The 19,275-nt window shown below is 44.0% G+C and overlaps 1 protein-coding gene across 6 annotated transcripts in view; it reads right to left on the bottom strand.

Annotated features, from left to right (window-relative positions):
- Positions 1-19,275, bottom strand: part of TBC1D1 (TBC1 domain family member 1) — a 221,123-nt gene that overhangs the window by 130,836 nt on the left and 71,012 nt on the right. The window contains exon 1 of one of the 6 annotated variants that reach the window (XM_058546876.1): positions 17,868-18,010. The exons of 4 other annotated variants lie outside the window; for them this stretch is intronic. In XM_058546876.1, coding sequence (XP_058402859.1) covers positions 17,868-17,897 — 30 coding nt within the window. In that variant the 5' untranslated portion in view covers positions 17,898-18,010. Of the gene's footprint in view, positions 1-17,074; positions 17,206-17,867; positions 18,011-19,275 lie in introns of those variants that run through there. One more of the 6 variants, XM_058546877.1, reaches the window with a different exon arrangement.

Raw genomic sequence — 19,275 nt, 5'->3', positions numbered from 1 at the left:
AAACTGTACAGGTTAAAATAAAAGAAACAAACAATAAAATGGCTTTATTTTCTAACCTCACCTAATATCAGGTAGAGAAAGTGTGACACTAGTATTTTATATAACCACATGGAGACTGTCAAGGGGAAAAGCTAAACTTCTGACACCACTTGAATCGAGTCGTTTAAGTTAATACAGTATCTCAGGCACTAACACCACTAATCGAAGCCACCTATATGGCCGAAGCCACGCTTACGTCGATTATCTCACTGAATCCTCACACCAACCCTCTGAGGAAGGCACGTTATTTGGATTTTACAGAAACGCAGACTCTTTTGGATCAGTGCTGTGAACCGGGCCTGTAGATGAATGTGGCACCATCTACAGTGGGGCCAGAAACACACTCTCTTTAGAAAAGAAGGCAATGGAGGCCACGGGAGCTAAGGAGCCTCAGCTCACCAGGTAGACGGAGGAGAGGCCCCTCATTTGGGGGTGGGCAGCACAGGACGAGGGGGGTCAGAGAACACTGCTGAAGGAGAGGAGCCCTGGGCTGAGCCATCACGGAGCAGAGGCTGGTCAGGAGACATGAGGAGCGAGGCTCTCCAGGCCCTGTACACAGCATGCTCGAGGCCACCAGCAGACCCTGAGACTGGGACCAGTGAGGCTGGGCCAGTTTACGCTGTCAACAGATCACACGGCTGCTGTGGAGAGCATGGGTTTGATGAACAAAATAGCAGAGGAAGGACGACAGGCAGTAGGATGCTGAAGTGGAAATGGCTTAGTTACCTGCCTTCATCCCCAACAAGATGATTGGTCCTGGAAGCAGGGGCCTTGGCACCCCAGTACCTGGCACCGTTCCTCAACTCAGACTGAATAAACGAACGATGAAGGACCAGATGAGCAACTGAGGAGGAAGAAATGATTACCTCAACCAGGGCAGTGGCAATACCAAGGGAGAGAAGAGGATCAGGTAAAGAACTACTCCAAAGGTAAAACAGGCAAGAATTGGTAACTGACCAGATGTGAGAGGTCAGATGGTAGAATCATCCACCGAGACCAAAAAAATCCAGAAATCTGAATATAAATTACAATTCAATATTTATTCATATGAGTTTTCTCTCTTTTCAAACACATTTCATTCCTGAACAAAAAGTGGAAATTGTGCAGACAGCGTGTTCTGCAGCTCAGAGAACAATGCCCCTCCCCCACCCTCCCAGCCCACTTTGGCATTCTGGCCAAAAATTCTGACAAATTAAAAAAAAAAGTACGTGGGAAGAACTGTTTTCTCTTCTACTCATTTTCAGCAAAAGAGATGCAATTTAAAACAGTGCTTATCAATAAAAGAGATCTGGAAGGAGTTACCTATAGTAGTCTCTGGGTAGCAGGAATATGGTGGTTTGTTATTTTTGCTTATGTTATTTCTCTATATTTACATATATTTTGTAATCTTAAAAAAGGTTTTTAATTTTTAAAAGAGTATATTTTTCTTAAACTTCAAACAGTTTTAGAGGTTACTGTTTACTGTTATTAGGTAAAGTCTTCCAGGGACAAAATTATTTGGAAAGAGAAGAAAAAAATCATTTTAAATAGGATAAATTATTTCAAGGCACAAGTGAAACGGCATACATTTCTAAGTGCCCCCAAATGCTTCACTATATAACATATAAAAGCCTTTAAGTCATGAAACACAACTGAAAAATAAACAAACTTCAATATCTATAGAAACCAAAAACTTTAGATGACAGTATAAAAGCAATATTCAGAAGACTGTCCTTTTATATGCATAGGTAATTACTTAAGACAAAAATTTGTAGCTGAAATCAAAATTGTGATAGTAGTAAGAACTGGTCTGTTTCATGAAGCTGACAGTTCAAACAAGTTTAGATAAACCATTACCCTTGTTAATCAGATAAAGACTCTTGCTACTGCCTAGGAATTGCAGTAAAATGAATGTAATTCAAATTATTACATTTGTAGACACAGTATGGAATCACATTGACAACACCAATATTAATATTTTAAAAAAACAAAATAATTTGTAGCATAGGGCTACCCCTCGCATATATGGTGCCTTTGTTCAAATTATTAAAAGCCAAATCCGTGTCCTCCCCCACCTCACAGACAAAAACTCACGGGTCGCAGACTTTGGTAAGGCCACGTGGGGGCTGGATCTCAGCCCCTGCTTTGCTGTTGGGTGGGCGCCTCTGTGCAGTACGAAACCCGCACACACACAAAGCAGCTCAGCCACAGCATCTGTGAGACACGTGGTAAGTACCAAGCGAATGTCAGAAATTTAAACTTACTAATACATGATTTCCATGCTCAATCACCAGAATGGGTTCTGGTATGCATAAATCAAATATTTAGGTTTTAATTACACTACACTGGCTTTTACAGCATTAACTGCATTCTTGAATAGAACCTATCACACATGTTCAAGAATCCCAAACTTCATTCAGATCAGTGGTAGAACACAATTTTATTTATTTATTTATTTTCCCCCCAAAGCCCCAGTAGATAGTTGTATGTCATAGCTGCACATCCTTCTAGTTGCTGTATGTGGGACGCGGCCCCAGCATGGCCAGAGAAGCGGTGCGTCTGTGCACGCCCGGGATCCGAACCCGGGCTGCCAGCATCGGAGTGCGCGCACTTAACCGCTAAGCCACGGGGCCGGCCCCAAATATTTAGTTTTTAATTACACTACACTGGCTTTTACAGCATTAACTGCATTCTTGAATAGAACCTATCACACATGTTCAAGAATCCCAAACTTCATTCAGATCAGTGGTAGAAACAGGTCTTCTCTTGCAGATCATTTCAGTCCTTCTCTTGAAATACACTACGCTCACCATGCTACAAACTACACTACATTCAGCCATTCCTTTTCTTTAATCTTGGTCAACAGGCAAATCAGAACTTTGACCAGTAAAGGATATTAGTTAGAACTGGTCTAATCTATTTTCCACTTAACATATTTTATACTTTATGTAATACCAAGTGTAACAATAACAATCCTATTTGTTACTCCTTGACTGTCTCAGGAAGTTATAAATGTTAGATAACTTCAAGAAATGTTTATAAAACTCAGATTGTTTCCTAGCACATGATACCTCAAAAGCAGAATTAAGTGGCAAATACTCTCTTCCTTTTTTTAGAGATGAAGGCAATCAATCAAAAAAACTACGCAAGACAAAGATAAAACAGTATAAAGTTGCACATAGAACGAAGTTGTCCAAGTGTAAATTCACCACCAGAGCCTAGCCCTCAGCTGACATTTCTCTTCCTCCCTGACCTGCCTACACTCCTAGCGTGTGAGAAACAAAATCGGATCTTGCCCCAGCACCCAAACATCCCTCCGTTGCCAGTTTCCCCAAGGCACTTGCTCATGTGTCACACTGAAGGAAATGAACTGCAGTACTCTTAAAATCACTTCCAGTTCCAGAATTCTACTATTCTAGAAATAAATTAGCTAATAGAATGAAAATACAAAAAAACAAAAATCCCAGTGTCAGGAACATGGTGATATATGTAAAGTATTATGTGTAAGTTGCAAAAAATTCAAAAGGAAAAACCTCAGCCGGGTAAGTACCCATGGGGTAGACTCAGCTTGCCAAAAGTTCATGTGAAAAAGATTTAGGGATTTTAGTTGACTGTAAACCCTGGATAAGCCAGCAGAATGGCCTGGATACCAAAAGAATGAAAAGGAAAGAAAAGCCTATGGCATAGGGGAAATGTCATCCTTACATTAAGAGAGAGGTCACAGCCTCATTGTCCTTCCTGCTCATCAAGCCACAGAGGAAGTTTCATTTTCGGTTATAGGAGACTTTAACAGCAGCAGCAATAAGAGTCACAAGGTGCCTGCAAACCCATGAATGGAGACTGGGGTAAGGAGCTAGAGGCTTTCAGCTTGGGAAAGGGAAGACAGGAATCACTGTCCCTAACTGTGCAAATCTGTCACAGGGAAGAGGCATTAGCTCACTTGCTCTGTCATAAATGGGAATGAAAGAAGGTGGGACAGAGAATGAGATTTCTGCTTAGAATATAAAAATCTTTCTTTCAATTAAAGCTACATAGAATGGTACGGACTTCTTGAGGAATGTTGAGCATCCCTTGAGGAGCAGGTTGAGCACCGGATGGGGGGAGCATGCCTACGCTGCTCAAAATCAGACTTTCAATTTCCCAGGTCTAGGTTTTTACTTCAAGACAGGCACTGAGAACCTGCCTCCACCTTCAAGGGCTTCCTGAGCAACAGTTCCCATTAGGCAGGCGTTTGAAAACACAGTTCCTTCTCTCCCCAGTCAGGTGCTGCGTGCGTGCGTGTGTGTGTGTGTGTGTGTGTGTGTCTGTGTGTGTGTCTGTGTGCAGGAGGGAGGGGGAAGTGCTGACTTCATCTTCACGAGACCACGTTTTACAATCAGGAACATTCCTAGAGAACCAACACCGAAACCAAGGCTGAGAAGAGATAAAGACTGGCTACACCAGCCAAGAGCTGCTGCTGGGAATGTATTCAAAGCGATGTTTACCCATGCCAAGGGAACGGCTAATGTGTGTCCAGAAGCTCGAGCGACTCGCTGAATGTCAACTCTGATCTACCTTCCATGGATTCTGCGATTAAAGAACAAGAATTCCACCCACCAAGTTGGAACTGTAGTCTCTGAATTGTAATGGCATTTTCAAAAGTGAGACTTCATCTTGATTTACAAGAATAAGAGGAAAAAAATAAAAATTAAGCCCTAAGGGTTGGAATGGTATGAGGAAACCTTATTAGCGTAATTATCTCCTTCAGAATCTATTTAGTAAAATGCACTTCCATTTCACAGACATCTTGGGGAAGACTCTTTATAAGCATTCTGCTTTTCTCTCTACTCTGTTTCTCTCCAGGGATCCCATCCACTCCCCCAAAGCCAGCAAAGATAATTTCTTAATCTACTTCTTTAGCTCTGAATTCTTTCCTAAACTCGCCTCAAATTTCCAATCATCTCTTTGAGAATCACTCAGACTTCAGGTATCTTGACCCTAAAACATCCAAATCAAGCTCATTCTCTTTGCCCTACAACAGGTTTCACTCCTTACTTGCTTCCCAAATGCCTTCCAGGTAACTAGTTGCAAAACGTGGAACGTGGCTTCTTCTCTTATCTCTCCTTTCACCATCTATCGATAAGCCATCAGAGTATATATTCTCTCTCAGTATGAGCCCAAAACCTCAAGTGCTGGTGTAGGCCTGTACTTAACTCAGCCAGACCACAGCAAGGACACCCCACCCCCACCACCCCCAGGACCTGTAGCCCTGCCTCTGGCCTCTCCCAGAATACATATCCACCCATCCCACTCTCCACTGACAGCCTGATCTTCCAGAAGCACAGCTCTTATGGCACCAGCCTACCACTCACAAACCTTCTAGGGTTCCTCTCCAATCTACCCAAACACCAACACCCCAGGCCTGACCTTCAGAGCCCTCCATGCTGAGGCCCACATCCCTATTCACCAATGGGGAAGGTGTCAGTTCTCAAACATATCCTGGGCTTCTGCTCATTTGCATTTCCACCTCAAGGCCTTGGCTCAGGCAGCTTCCTCCATCCAAATGTGCTTTCTCACCTCCTGGATGGGACCCTCGAGCCACTCATTCAACCTATTCATTTTATCAGGAAACAAGGCCTCAGAGGGCTGGAACGACTGGCATCTGGTTACAGAGCTCCCCTGGTCAGAGCCGAACATCCCCATTCAGGTCTCTTTTTCTAGACCACACTAGTCCCATGATTTGCTTTTAACTGGGATGAAATATAGTCTTCGGTTTGAAATTTCCTTATCAGACGAAAACCTCTAAGCCCACAAATTTTTTTAAAAAAGAAGAGCAGCCAGTGACCACATTTCCAGTGACTTGGGGGGATTTCTCTTACACTCACAAGACTTACTGGGTTTGCACTTTCAAATTTAATGACTAGTGCTATGTGGATATGAAGGGCTTTGGTGCCCATCCTGGGGTCTACATGAAGGACTTCAGAGCAGAATTACCCTCTCTCTCTCAGAGAGGAACCAGATGGGATCCACTGCCTCTGTTTATTCAATCAGCATTAAAGCAAAAAACTACTAGAGAGATCCAAAGAGTCCCCAAAATCTGCACAGAGAAGCGCTCCAGGACACTACAGACCTTTCTTAACACCCATATCCAAACCACATCTTTGGCTCCCGAACTGAAAACAATGTTTTTGAGAAGGATGATATTTAAGTTAACAGTGTACAATTGGTCCTGACTATTCCTGCTGATTAAAATGAACAGTGAGATTGTTAAGTGGAATTTACTGCATTTGGAAAATTATTACCTCTGAGTACCCAGAGGTTTTCCAGCTCCCCCAGCCCACATAACTGTAGGACTACTGCGTAAGCCCCTTCGCACACGCCTGCCTTCTCCCCATGAGGGTGGGAACTGTATCTTTGTCATTCTGGAATCTGTGTCCCAACTGTCTGGCACAGAGAAGATGCACAATTAATATGTTCTCATTGACACTGAACTTGAAGGAGAAGTTGGATTTCTTGGCCAAGAATGTCTGGAAATACCACAGGACTCCCCTAAATAGTGTGGTAACTGCAAAACAATTAATACAGAATTGTACGCTCTGGTGGTCTAGCACCAGAGCTCTTTCCCTGGGGAAAAATCCAGAGATCACAATTTCAGCTAGTTTCAACACTACAGAATTGACAAAATCAAACCTTGGTATGATGTTCTTTCAGCTACACTAAATTTGGGTGGTACAGACTTGAAGTGCTGCCTTTACTGAAAATCCAGTGTAATACACATTCCTGTGTATTACCTTCATATATTTTCAAATATGAGAAGAGACTCTCTTCTATTCACCTTGAAACTCAGTAATATGGCTATTTCTGGAACGATAAGAGGGTTCTGACCATAGTAAAAGTATTAGCAATATTTCATGCTCATTATACACTTACTAATAACGCACAAGAGGCCACAAACTCATTACTCATAAGCAGGTTTTTGGTTTGTGTTTCTGATGTCAAATTTTACAGTTAAATCTCTAATATTTTAAGTTTGGAAACTTACATGTACTAAAAAACAAAAAGCCTACACAATTGAGACCATCACAATAGACCTGTGTAAATGAGTCTAAGCAAATATTGTCTCAAAGATCTTACAGTTTATTTTCACCCTATGAGTGATTTCCTTTGGGTCCACCCTGTAAAAAGAACTTCCGCAAAATACCATTTGCCTGATTGTCTGCTTTCGGCAGGCCTACAATTTTGAACTCTGCTAAACAAATAAACTTCCTTCCTATTTTTAAAGTTTTCCAAAATTGGAGAATCTACATCTTTGGTTGGCACACCATTTCCTGGACTTTACCAGCTCTAGTAGTGAAGAAATTCTTCGCAGTATTTTGAGAGATGAAAAGGACTTCAGAAATGGTTGAGCAGCCCCTCCATACCTCTATTTTAGGGAAGGGGAAATCAAGGCAGAGTTGTGACCTTGGGCAAGGTCACACAAGCTGCTGGTGGCAGAGGCTTTTGTAATTCTCTCTGCCCCATTTTCCCCTTATGTGATCTAAATTACTTGTGGCCTGATGAAAGCATTTTGCTCTTGTTCTGTACTACTGAGCCAGGGCTTATGTTTAATTCATGCAGAATGTGATAAAACAACAGAAAGAATCTAAATATCATGGTGAGTACCAGGTGATGCAAAGAGCTCTGGACAAAGAGTCAGAACACCTTGTTTTAATCTTAGCTGTGACTTTGAGACAGCCACCTCCCCTCTGCAGGACTCAATTTTCTCACCTTTAAAAAGAGGGAGCAGAAATAAGCAACTGCAGAGGTCTTCTCCACCCCTAAATTCGGTGGCGGTGGTGACCCACCCTTACTAAGCGCTTGATCTGAGCCAGGCATTGTTCTAAATATGTTACGTGGATAAACCCTCAACAGGTGGGAAGATGGCTATTATCCCCATTTTGTGGATGAACACATTCATGCTTAGAGAGAAGTGACTTGTCCAGGGTCATACCTCTACCAGTAACAGATGGAGAGTGAATTCAGATCAATGGCTCCAGGGACCCTCTCTTCCTTATCGGAGCGGGACAATCTAAAATGATTGGCCTGACTTGCAGTAACAGAGACACAGATTCCAAATTGAGAACAATCATTGCGATCATTCAACACAATGCCTTCTTTTTATGGATCAAGGACTGAGGCCTAGGGAAGTATAACTTGAAGTATAAGACAGGAAATTTAATGGAAATATATGGTTACATCCACCCTATTTCCTAGACAAGTTCATATTAAAGAGTGCTTGACAGTTTATATTCACTTATATCATCTCATTTGACACCCAAACAGGACTACCTGATGCGCAGCAGGGCAATGATCGTCATTCCCAAGGCATCTAGCCAAGGTTAACAGCAAACGCAGGGCAAACCGGGGCCTCCAACCCAAGCCTTTAACTTCCTGTCTGGTGTACTGTCACAGGCTGGAGAAAATGTCCACTATGGTAGGATTCTCTGGAGAGCCTATTCAGAATAAACTCTTAAAGAGAACTTGCCAGAGAAGCTGAATAATTATGACACATGATTCCATGGTGTTTTGAAAAGAATCTCAAATAAGTGATAACTTTCTAAAGCTCACAACTAAAGTCAACAAGAAAACTGAAAACTCAGGTTTGTGGTCACCTGAAAACCGACCTCTTTGGACTATCATTTAATTGCCCCTAACTTTCCCCCAGTCTCGACCTATCTTCAATCTTCCTACCAGTGTATTTCCTGTTTTCTTCCCTCCCTAACCAAGAACACCATGAAATTTAGGCATTTAAAAAATATTAGCTCCACTCTTATATAGCTGCAATCTTATACACCTATTTTTAAAAGCAGCTAAGTTAAACATTTTATACCTCTCACCTAAGGGATAAAAAAATTCAATTTTTCAGTGGGGCAAGATTTTTTTTAAGTTCTGACCACCCTTGTTTCATATCCTTGTTTCATATCCAAACATATCCGTTCATATCATTACAACATGTGTTCATGTTGTAATGAAAACTTTTCATTACAGAAATAGCATAGGTACAACAGATAAAACATGAATTTAGAGCCAGACAATTCAAGCTTTAATCTTAATATCCATGACAAGTTACCTAGCCTCTCTGAACTTGAGTTTCTTCATACTCCTTTCCAAAAAATATGGGAGGAGGGAATAATACCACTACCTCCACGATTATTTCAAGAATTAAATAAATTATGGAAGTTGACTACTCCCAACACAATAGCTGGCACATTTTAAGTGCTCAAAAAAAATTCTCTCTTCCTTTCCACGGTTGTATTAATGCTAATGTAATTTTCCCTCCTGTTAAATCCGCTTTGCAAGTGATGTTTCTCTGAGCAATCTTCCTTATTAGAGGAGAAGAGACACATTATACACACCTACTCCATCTCCCACAGGACGTCCTCCTGGAAATGGGAGCACTTCGTGAACCAGCAGGTCACAGCAGCCCGATACCAGGGAGCTATGTCGCCACCCTGGACTTTGGCAACTTCCACTCTCTTCAACTACTCAGGCCCTGGTTTCTTCCTACACACAGTACACACAACTGCTCAGGCCTGCCAGGCTCCAGCGTTTATGACGCCCTCACATGTCAGAGCATCTCCACCCACCCCAAACTGCTCAACGTCACGCTTCCATTCTTTGCCTGTTTCCTTGCAGGCACCTCGACTGACCTACTCCGAAATACATGTGTATACACTCAGGTGATTAAATAAAGTATTCTGAAATACAATATATTGTTTCACAGGCATGCATACTTTTGATTTTAGTATAATACTTTAGAGACAAAGCGCAAACAAATCAGCAGGGCAACATGAGCATGGTGTGTAAAACCTAGGGGACCAAGGCCTTGGGTTTACGTTCTGCCACAAACTACCTGTGGGAGCTTGTTCAAATTAAGTTACTTCGTTGCTCTGAGTCTCAGTTTCCCCATGCAGAAAAGAACCAATGGAATTACATTACAGATTACAGTCTGGTTACACCAGAATGACCACCATGCTAGCCGCAATTACTGATAAGTGTGTGCACGCCCTAGGGTTTGTTGGGATGGAAAAAAAGGGTTGCTCTTCATTCTGAATCTCCCTATATCTGGGTAATTTATTTAACCGATTTAAGATTTAACAGATGTGGTGTGCCTTCCCCGAGGTTAAAAATCACTCAAGAACAAGGCCAACTGAGTTGAAAAGCAACTCTGAATAATTCCGAAACCTGGTGGAAAACTTCCTAACTGTTCTTTGTTATAATCCACCGCATCAATGACCTACAACTCAATCATCTTTCTTAAAGACTTGCTCAGACCTCATCTCCTCTAAAATGCCTCCCAGAGTGCCCAACTGAGTGACTCCCTGTGCAGACACCTGTATTACTACACTAAATTATCTTCAGAGGCACCCCTCTCCCTGCCAGACAGCAAACTGCTCAAAGGCTGGGCCGTGTCCTGCTCTTCTCTGCATCCACAGTGCCCATCATCACACACACAAAACCACTGCCTTAAACTGCAAACTCAAACACGGTTTAAACGGTTTACGTTTGCAGGTGGTCTTCACGATTTCCTAAGCAGATTCTGACATTATTCAATTTAAAGCAGGATACATAAATCAATCAATAAATAAATACAGAATATATTACTAAGTTAATTTTATAGGTGAGAAAAACAGGCTCAGCAAAGTTAACTAAGCCAAGTTCAATCAAAGTCAGTGAACAAAGTCTCTGAGTCTAATCTCATTATAACACATGACAGATATAAAAATAATTTGCAGAAAAAGTACCAAAGTGCATGAAAACTAAAGAAATTCTTCTATTACATCTTTTTTATAAATCTAACAAAATAGTGTAGACTGCTGATTCATCATTATTCCAATAGCAAAACCTGAAATAATAGAAATAATGAAAAAATTAGGGATACTTAAATTTAGATTCACAAATATAACCATACAATGTTTTTTTCTGTAAGTTTTTATAGATGTTCCTGAATACTTCCATGTATTATGAAATAAAATTCAGAAGGACTAATTTATTATTTCTACTCCTTAAAAGTTAACAATCAAAAGAAAGGGGGCTGGGCCGGCCCCGTGGCTTAGCAGTTAAGTGCGCGCGCTCCGCTGCTGGCGGCCCGGGTTCGGATCCCGGGCGCGCACCGACGCACTGCTTCTCCGGCCATGCTGAGGCCGCGTCCCACATACAGCAACTAGAAGGATGTGCAACTATGACATACAACTATCTACTGGGGCTTTGGGGGAAAAATAAATAAATAAAAATTAAAAAAAAAAGAAAGAAACGGAAGAGGGGCAATTTGAATCTATTTTTTCAATAATAATCTGATTCCTAGTCGATTATAATATCCTAATAGTATTTGGGACAAAGTTAAATACACTGAAAAAGAGGAAAGGCCAAAGTATTTCTTAAATTCAATAAACTGCATAGTTAATATGAAAAAAGCTCAAATTTTTTAAAAGGTGCAAGAGTATGCAGTACAAATTTTTCCTTCCACTCTTCTTCCTCAGACACCCAATTTCAAGATTATTGTTGATTTTTTTTAAGTTTTATTTCATGGGACACTATTTCCACTATTATCCTCCCCAAAGATACAAGTGACATATCTGAAATCATGGCATTTTGTGCCAAAAAATATGAGCAACTCCTATGTCAAATGGTAGGTGTTAACAGAAAATACCCAAATTGAGAGCCTTGCTACTCAAAGTGTGGTCCCCAGACCAGCAGCATCACCTGGGAGCCTGCTGGAAATGCAGAATCTTCAGTTCCATCCCAGACCTACTAAAACAGAACTACCTTTTAACAAGATGCCCAGGTGATTTGTATGCACTGGTATATATGACACCACCACCCCTGTTTTCATAGAGTTTACAGGCTAATAGAGGAAATAAAATATGCAAATATCCACAACACAAGACATCAAACAGAATGGACTATGCAGCTACAAGAGTTCAGGAAAAGATCAGCTTTGGTCCCTAAGGGGTCCCCGCTGCCCCAGAATAAAATGCCAGCTCCTCTGAAGGAGTCTGTATGCCATGCATCCTGGCCCCTGCTCATCTGTCCAGTCTCACCCTTTGCTACCCGCTACAGCAGATTCTCCCACCAGCATGAACAAGAGCCCGTGACAGAGGTTCCTCCAACATGCCTCCAGGCCTTTGCACATGCTACTCTGACTGCCTGGCACACTCTGTCCTTCCCTAACTCCTCTGTGGCCACCTTCAGGCTAAGGCAGAAGCCATTCCCTGTTCCCCCCTGGCACAGCCCAGCTGGCTAGTGGTCTATCCTCCCCTCAGAGGAAATGCCTTAGGGGTTATCTTCAACCCTGTTTAGTACACCCATCAAATGAATGAATGAATGAACAAATGAGTCATCAGAGATGCTTCAGGGAAGGGGTGAAGGATGAGAACGGTTTCAATAGTCAGAAATGGAAGACCAGGGCAGAGGCACATAGAGGCTAAGACCGGTTTAGGGAATTTGTCTAGGGGAACACACTATAATTTGCTTTTGTCTCATTATGAGAGCTGCTCCAGGCTCAGCGTTCTGTTGTGGATTAGGTGGGACTTCTATCCCTGCTTTTCTTTGTTCTCTCTTAGTAAAACCAACCTGTGCCAAAGTTATGGTCACTTTCAGCAGCTAGAGCTCCCATAACCCAAAGCGAGGCTGCTGCCACGACCAAACAAGGATGCCCCACAGGAGCTCTGCTGAGATGCTGGTCAGAGCTACACCAGCCTTGCTTAGCAGAGGCAGCAGACTTTTCAAATTCAAGGAATGGTTTGACCATGACAAGTTCTTCCCTCCTTATTAAACTCAAATGTCCACTAACTGAAAGTAATAGAAGTCTACAGAAGAAAAAAAAAAATTCTTTTTTTTTTTTGGCGAGGAAGATTAGCCCTGAGCTAACATCCGATGCCAATCCTCCTCTTTTTGCTGAGGAATATCGGCCCTATGCTAACATCGTGCCCATCCTCCTCTACTTTATATGTGGGACACCCCCCACTGCATGGGTTGATAAGCAGTGTGCGGGTCTGAGCCTGGAATCCGAACCTGCCAACCTGAGCCGCCGAAGTAGAGCACATGAACTTAACCACCAGGCAACCGGGCCGCCCTGAAAAAATTTTTTAATATATATTTTTAAATAAATCCACCACATTAACCTAACACACACCTCAAGGACAAACCAATACTGGACTGACTTTAAGCAAGACAGCAGAAGAACTGCTGCCTGAGTACCAGCTATAGCCAGAGTCACACCTTACAGGAAGGCTGCTGTGTGCAAGTAAACAGAAGAGGCTGGTCAGAGGCACCCAAAGTGGGCTGATCCAGTCTGCAGGAAACCTCAAAGGTAAATAAATCAGCCCAGCATCAGGACACACCACGTCTGAAAGCCGTGGCTAGAAGCAGCCGGCCAAAGGACAAACTGCACTTGTACTCAACATACAAGAAGAGATTACGGGGCCAGCCCCGTGGCTTAGCAGTTAAGTGCGCACGCTCCGCTGCTGGCGACATGGGTTCGGATCCTGGGCGCACACCGACGCACCGCTTCTCCGGCCATGCTGAGGCCACGTCCCACGTACAGCAACTAGAAGGCTGTGCAACTATGACATACAACTATCTACTGGGGCTTTGGGGGAAAAAATAAATAAATAAAGAGTTAAAAAAAAAAACAAAGTGGCTGTACCATTTTAAAAAAAAAAGAGAGAGAGAAGCGATTAGGTACTGGGTCATTTGCACCAATCTCAGACAAACAAGAAAGGAAAGCCGCTGGGCCACATCATTGCAGAAGATAAAGAACAATTACATATCCACGGTGTTCCTTCCTTACTGAAGCCCAAGCTACCACTATCACCTCCTGCCCAAACCACAACCACCTCCTAAGCGGTCCCCCAGCGTCCACCCAACATAGACATCAGCCGTCACTCCTCTTTCATGCGCACTAATGGCTTCCCTCTGCACTTAGAAGCAAATCCAAACCCTGTACTGTGCCTACAGAGCCCTTAACAGCCTGGCCCAGACTACCCCTCCCTGGCTCCGGGCCCACCTCTCCGCACCAAGCTCACTGTACTCCAGTCACACCCACCTTCTTCCTGCTGCTCTAACATGCTCACCTGGTGCCACCTCCAGGCCTTGGTCCCTGCTGTTCCCTCTGCCTAGAACATGTTTAGCACCCTCTTACCACTCAGATGAAACGCCACCTCCTCACCATCCCAGTGCCCAATCACTTTCCACCAAACTGCCTTGTTTACTTTTCTTCCTAGCACTTACCACCATCTAAAATTACCTTGTTTATCTATCTGCTTCCTCCTTTGCTGTCTCTCCTGCCTCGAATTCCAGCTCCAAGAAAACAGGGACCCGGTCCGCCTGTTCACTGCTCAATCTCCAGCTCCTCAAACAGTACCTGGCATGCAGTAGGTACTCGATACTGCGTTGAACACACGTTAAATGATTTGTTGAATGAATAAAGGCTATAAACCTACGTTTTAGCCAAAGCCAGAATATGAAAAACCTGATTTTCCATAAAATATTCATTAGCAATTACTTCTCTTACAAAAGGATTTCTTGCCTAATGCATTTTTAAATATTTGACTCACAAAGCTTCAGGGTACACATTTTTTAAAGGATAGACTTGTGCAAAGCGAACTACCTCCTCCAGGGCATGAATGGTGCCTGGTACACAGAAGGCACCTGATAAACATCTGCTGAAGAAACACATAAGCACTGGAAAAAAAACTTAAAACAAGGCATAAACTATATGAAACTACATTTGGATTTGAGAACAGGGCAAATTTGGCTAGAGTTAGTTCCCATTTTCCATCTTATCTGATAAACTGACAGATATCGTTAAAATCCCCTAATTTGAGAGACCAGCAATAATCTTCGCCATTATCTTTGCAGGCAGGTACAAATCCAAGTAAATTCAGAAAGTCACCTGGCAGTTCCGCAGCAGCCTGTCTTCACCAACAGACACTTGGAGCCATAGAAACAATCAACAGAAATACTCAAAACTGGCAGGTTTGTGGGAACATCTGTGGGTTTAGTATGAAAATCACGAAGTTTGAGGAAGTTTCTTTTTATTCATAATCTATGTAAAAACTCAAGTGTCCCCACGAAAGGCTAATCAAAAGCTCACACCTCTATAAAACCTCGCCCTGTTCGCGATACAACACACACCTGCCTTAAGGATCCAGGTCACGTCCAATTTAAAAAAGGTGCATTTTTTTTTTTTTAAACAGATAATCTCTTTGAAACAAAAGTCTTCCCTGTCTACATCATGCAATTGCGTACTCTACATAGTCAATATTCACACAATATTAATGCATTGCCCAAGAAAAACAAAGTCATGTTCAGGTATCCATCTGCATCCAGGGATGCCCGCTCCCCTTCTCCTTCTCTATAAGGTGTTCAGCTGCAGTTTGCAAAGGACAAAACAGAAAAGAAGGGCCGGCCCCGTGGCTTAGCGGTTAAGTGCGTGCACTCTGCCGCTGGCGGCCCGGGTTCGGATCCCGGGCGCGCAGCGACGCACCGCTTCTCCGGCCATGCTGAGGCCGCGTCCCACATACAGCAACTGGAAAGATGTGCAGCTGTGACATACAAGAATCTACTGGGGCTTTGGGGGGAAAAAATAAATTAAAAAAAAACAGAAACGAAATTAGACGTGCAAGTGTCCGTGTGAGGTGTGTGCTCCTATGCATTTGTGTGTTCTTGAAGGGTCATTCTAAAATCAAATATAAATGCATTTTGGGATTATGCACATTGCGTGTATTATCTGTGCCTCGTTTCTGCTCTTAAAACGTTTCTCTGTCTATAACGCAGTGTGTTAATGTCTTGTCTCTTAACTGAAAACCAAATAGGTTCCATAGAAAGCCACTCTTGTAATCTAGAACCCCAAGAAATGAACTTTCAAAGAATAGTTTAATAGTCTAAAAGCTCTCAGAGAATAACATATTGTCTATAAAAATCAATTTCAGGATGCAATTTATAATAGCACCACACCTAGAAGAAATGAAATATAAAATAACTACATTTTTTAAAATTATGCAGACAACTGATAACTCTGCTTCAAAAACATTTCATAGTTTTTTTGTTGTTCTGTAGTTTAAACAACTTTGAAATAAGATGATTCAGAATTTAGATCAAGTTAACATACAGTTCATTTACATGAACTTTTCAAAAGTATTGCCAGTTGGAGAAGGCTGACAATCCTTGTAAAAGTCCTTGATATTTTTTTTGAAATAAAGCTGTGGTCTGGTGTTTTCACTGTCACCTCTGTAGGTCAAGGTAGACAAAAGTTCATCTCACTTCTCTAGGGAAAAGCATCTTATTACACACATTTTAGAAAAGTAAGTAGAACTATAAAATAGTACTTGGCAATACTTTTTTTTAGATTTACTTCTTACTGATTTCAAAATAAAACAACATAATGAATCTCCATTTGTTGTTTTTTTCTCCCTTTGGCTTTACAGTATAAAAGTATAACAATATAAAAGTAGACTCAAATCTTCAACCAAAAATAAGTAAAATATATTCAGACAACACACCTTGAATTACTTTTTAAGCTACATAACATGATTTTAAAGTTTTAGCATTATTTATAAAAGCCAATTAGCTATCACTTCAACCCAGAAAATCTGGGCATTATCAACTTTTCTTCAGTACAAAACTACTTTATAACGACTGGAAATTCTCTTGAAAGTCATTTCATTTTACAACTAGCTGTGTTTCAGGAAGTGAAGACTCTGGTGAGAAATGGGAGATGGAATACTATATATTGTCTGTCAAGTAACTAATGTCATCTGGTTTCTTTGTCTCCATTTTCTTATCACTTAAATGATAGGCAAAGACTTACCTGTCTCAGAAATGGGTATTTATAAAAATAACACTCTAAAAGCACTGTATCGTAACTAGAAATATAACGACCACCTAATTATTAATTGTAAAGGGTCACAGAATGGCTAACGGATTCTGTCAATATGAGTTTATTCCTCAACGTGCCATACGCCAGGAGTAAGCCCTGCCAAGGGGTTAGCAAAGGGAGCGAGTCTGTGGGGTTAGAAAAAGATGCCCTACTGACCGGCTGGCCTTCAGAGGCTGCGAGGGATGCCTCACTCAAAACCCTCAAACACCTGGTGCTCTGGGCGAGTGTTATTCTATTACTGCTCTCAAGCTGGTGGGAACTCCAGAAATCTACTCCAGTCTCTTCATTTTAGCAATAGTGAAACTGACTTGGATCTTTATGGCTCAGTTATTCTGAAGGCGCCGATGTTCCGAAAATAAAACGTTAACAGCAAGTAAAGAACTTACACTTAAAATTCAGACCTCAAAACCTGCCCTTTGAAACCAGGGAGTTAAAAATAAGAGACACCCTGTATGTGCAACAAGTTCAGCGTTTTGGCATCCTCGGAGCACTATCGCAGACAACCAGGCACAAATCTGGAGCAAGGAGGATGACACACAAGGTCCCCACGCCGGGGAAACGACAAGCGGTGAACCCGAGGCGCGTGAGGGGCTGCGGGAGCCAGAGAAGCTGACCGTCCCGGCGGCGCGCCTCACTCTCCCCACCTGTGAAATGGGCGTGACACCACTCGCCCGTTCGCCTCACGGGGAAGAAGGACTAATGAATGAGAACCACCTGGTACACGGCCTGGGCCGCGCTGGCCGCTCTCCGGCCGCGGTCCCCGGGCTGCGGGGCGCCCCCCACCGCGGGCGGCCCGGGTGCGATCAGGCCCCCGCGGCGGGCGCTCCCCGCGCCCCCCCCGTGGCCCGACGGTTACACAGCTTCCCCGAACCGCGCCCCGGGACGCCGGCTCCCAGGGCCCCCGCCGCCGTACCGGGCGCCGGCCCGCCGCTGCCCCGACGCCGCCTACCTTGGCCACCCAGCTGAACAATGGTGACATCGCGGGCCGGGAGGCGGCTCCTCGCCCGCCGCTCCCGCTCACTCCCGCCGCCGGCCGGTGGGGCGGCGGGCAGCCGGGGGCGGGCTCGGGGCGCGGCGGGGCCCGGGCATGGCTCCCCCTGCGGCGGCGGCGGCGGCGGCGGCGGCGGCGGGCTCCTCCCCTCTCGTCACTGCCCGGAGAGGTCGCGCCCGCAGGGCTGCCCGGCGCAGAAAGGGAAGTGGGTGCGGAGAGCGCCGGGCGGGCGGGGGCGCGGGGCGGGGGCGGGGGCGCGGGGCGGGAGGGGAGCGCGGAGGGAGCGCGGCCGACCCCGCCCCCACGCTCGGCTCGCGGCGGGAAGCGGGACGTGCGGGGGTCGCCCTCCTCCGGGATGCCTCGGCTGCGCAGCTCCGGGAGGAGGAGTCCAAACCCTGCTGCCCGGAGGCGCGGCTTTCTAGGCCTCGGGTCCGTTGCGCACAACTTTCGGAAAACTAGGCGTTCCTCCTTCTGAGGTCGGAGAAAAGCCCCCGAGATGGAGCGGACAGAAAGCCCGCCCAACTTTCCCGGGGTTACCCCCACCCCCATAGCGTTTCTTCCTAAACGCTCGAGATTGCTGGTAACAAAAGGACCAGTGTTTCCCCAGCCGCTAATACCTTTATGTAATCAAAGGTGGTTTTCTTGGAGTCAGAAAACTCAGCTATTGAGACTAGAAAAGGGGCGGAAGAAAAGAACCTTCAGCTCCTGCCAGCCTGGAGGTTTTAGCAACGTGAGAAATGATGTTTTCACCACAGTTTTCTTCTCTCCCAAGGCAAGATGATAAAACAGTGTAGTTTGTTTATGGCTGCAAAGGTTAGGCTGAGTTTCAAACTCAGACACCCAAGACTTCCACGTCGGAAAAAAAAAAGACCAAAGGTCTGATAGCCAGTGTGTAAATATGTGTGTCATGTTAAGACACTCACTGAGTTCCTCAGGCCAGGCCAATTAGCCATCCTAGCCCAAGAACATTGCTTCTCTTTCCTTTCATCATATTAATTATGCATTATCTTCATGATAGGCCAGTAAGACATTTCAATGATGTTCCCCAAATGCCTGGCATCTGAGTTAGGTGGGTCTATTAGTTATCTGTTGCTGCATAGTTTCTGTGGGTCAGAAATCCAGGAGCATCTTAGCTGGGTGCCTCTGGCTCAAGGTCTCTCTTGAGGTTGCACTCAAGCTGTTAGCTGGGGCTGCAGTCATCTCAAGACTGGACTCAGACAGAAGGAGCCACTTTCAAGCTCACTCACATAGTTGTTCCCAGGATCCAGTTCCTTGCGGGCTGTTCCTGGGACCTTCAGTTTCTTGCTGCATCATGTGGTCCTCTCCATAGTGCTGCTCACAAAATGGCAGTTTGCGGCCCCCAGCA

This window comes from Diceros bicornis, chromosome 8 (assembly GCF_020826845.1).
Source record: "Diceros bicornis minor isolate mBicDic1 chromosome 8, mDicBic1.mat.cur, whole genome shotgun sequence".
Taxonomy (NCBI): Eukaryota; Metazoa; Chordata; class Mammalia; order Perissodactyla; family Rhinocerotidae; genus Diceros; species Diceros bicornis.
The sequence above is the reverse complement of the archived record's forward strand: the minus strand, read 5'-3'. Positions and strand labels throughout refer to the sequence as shown.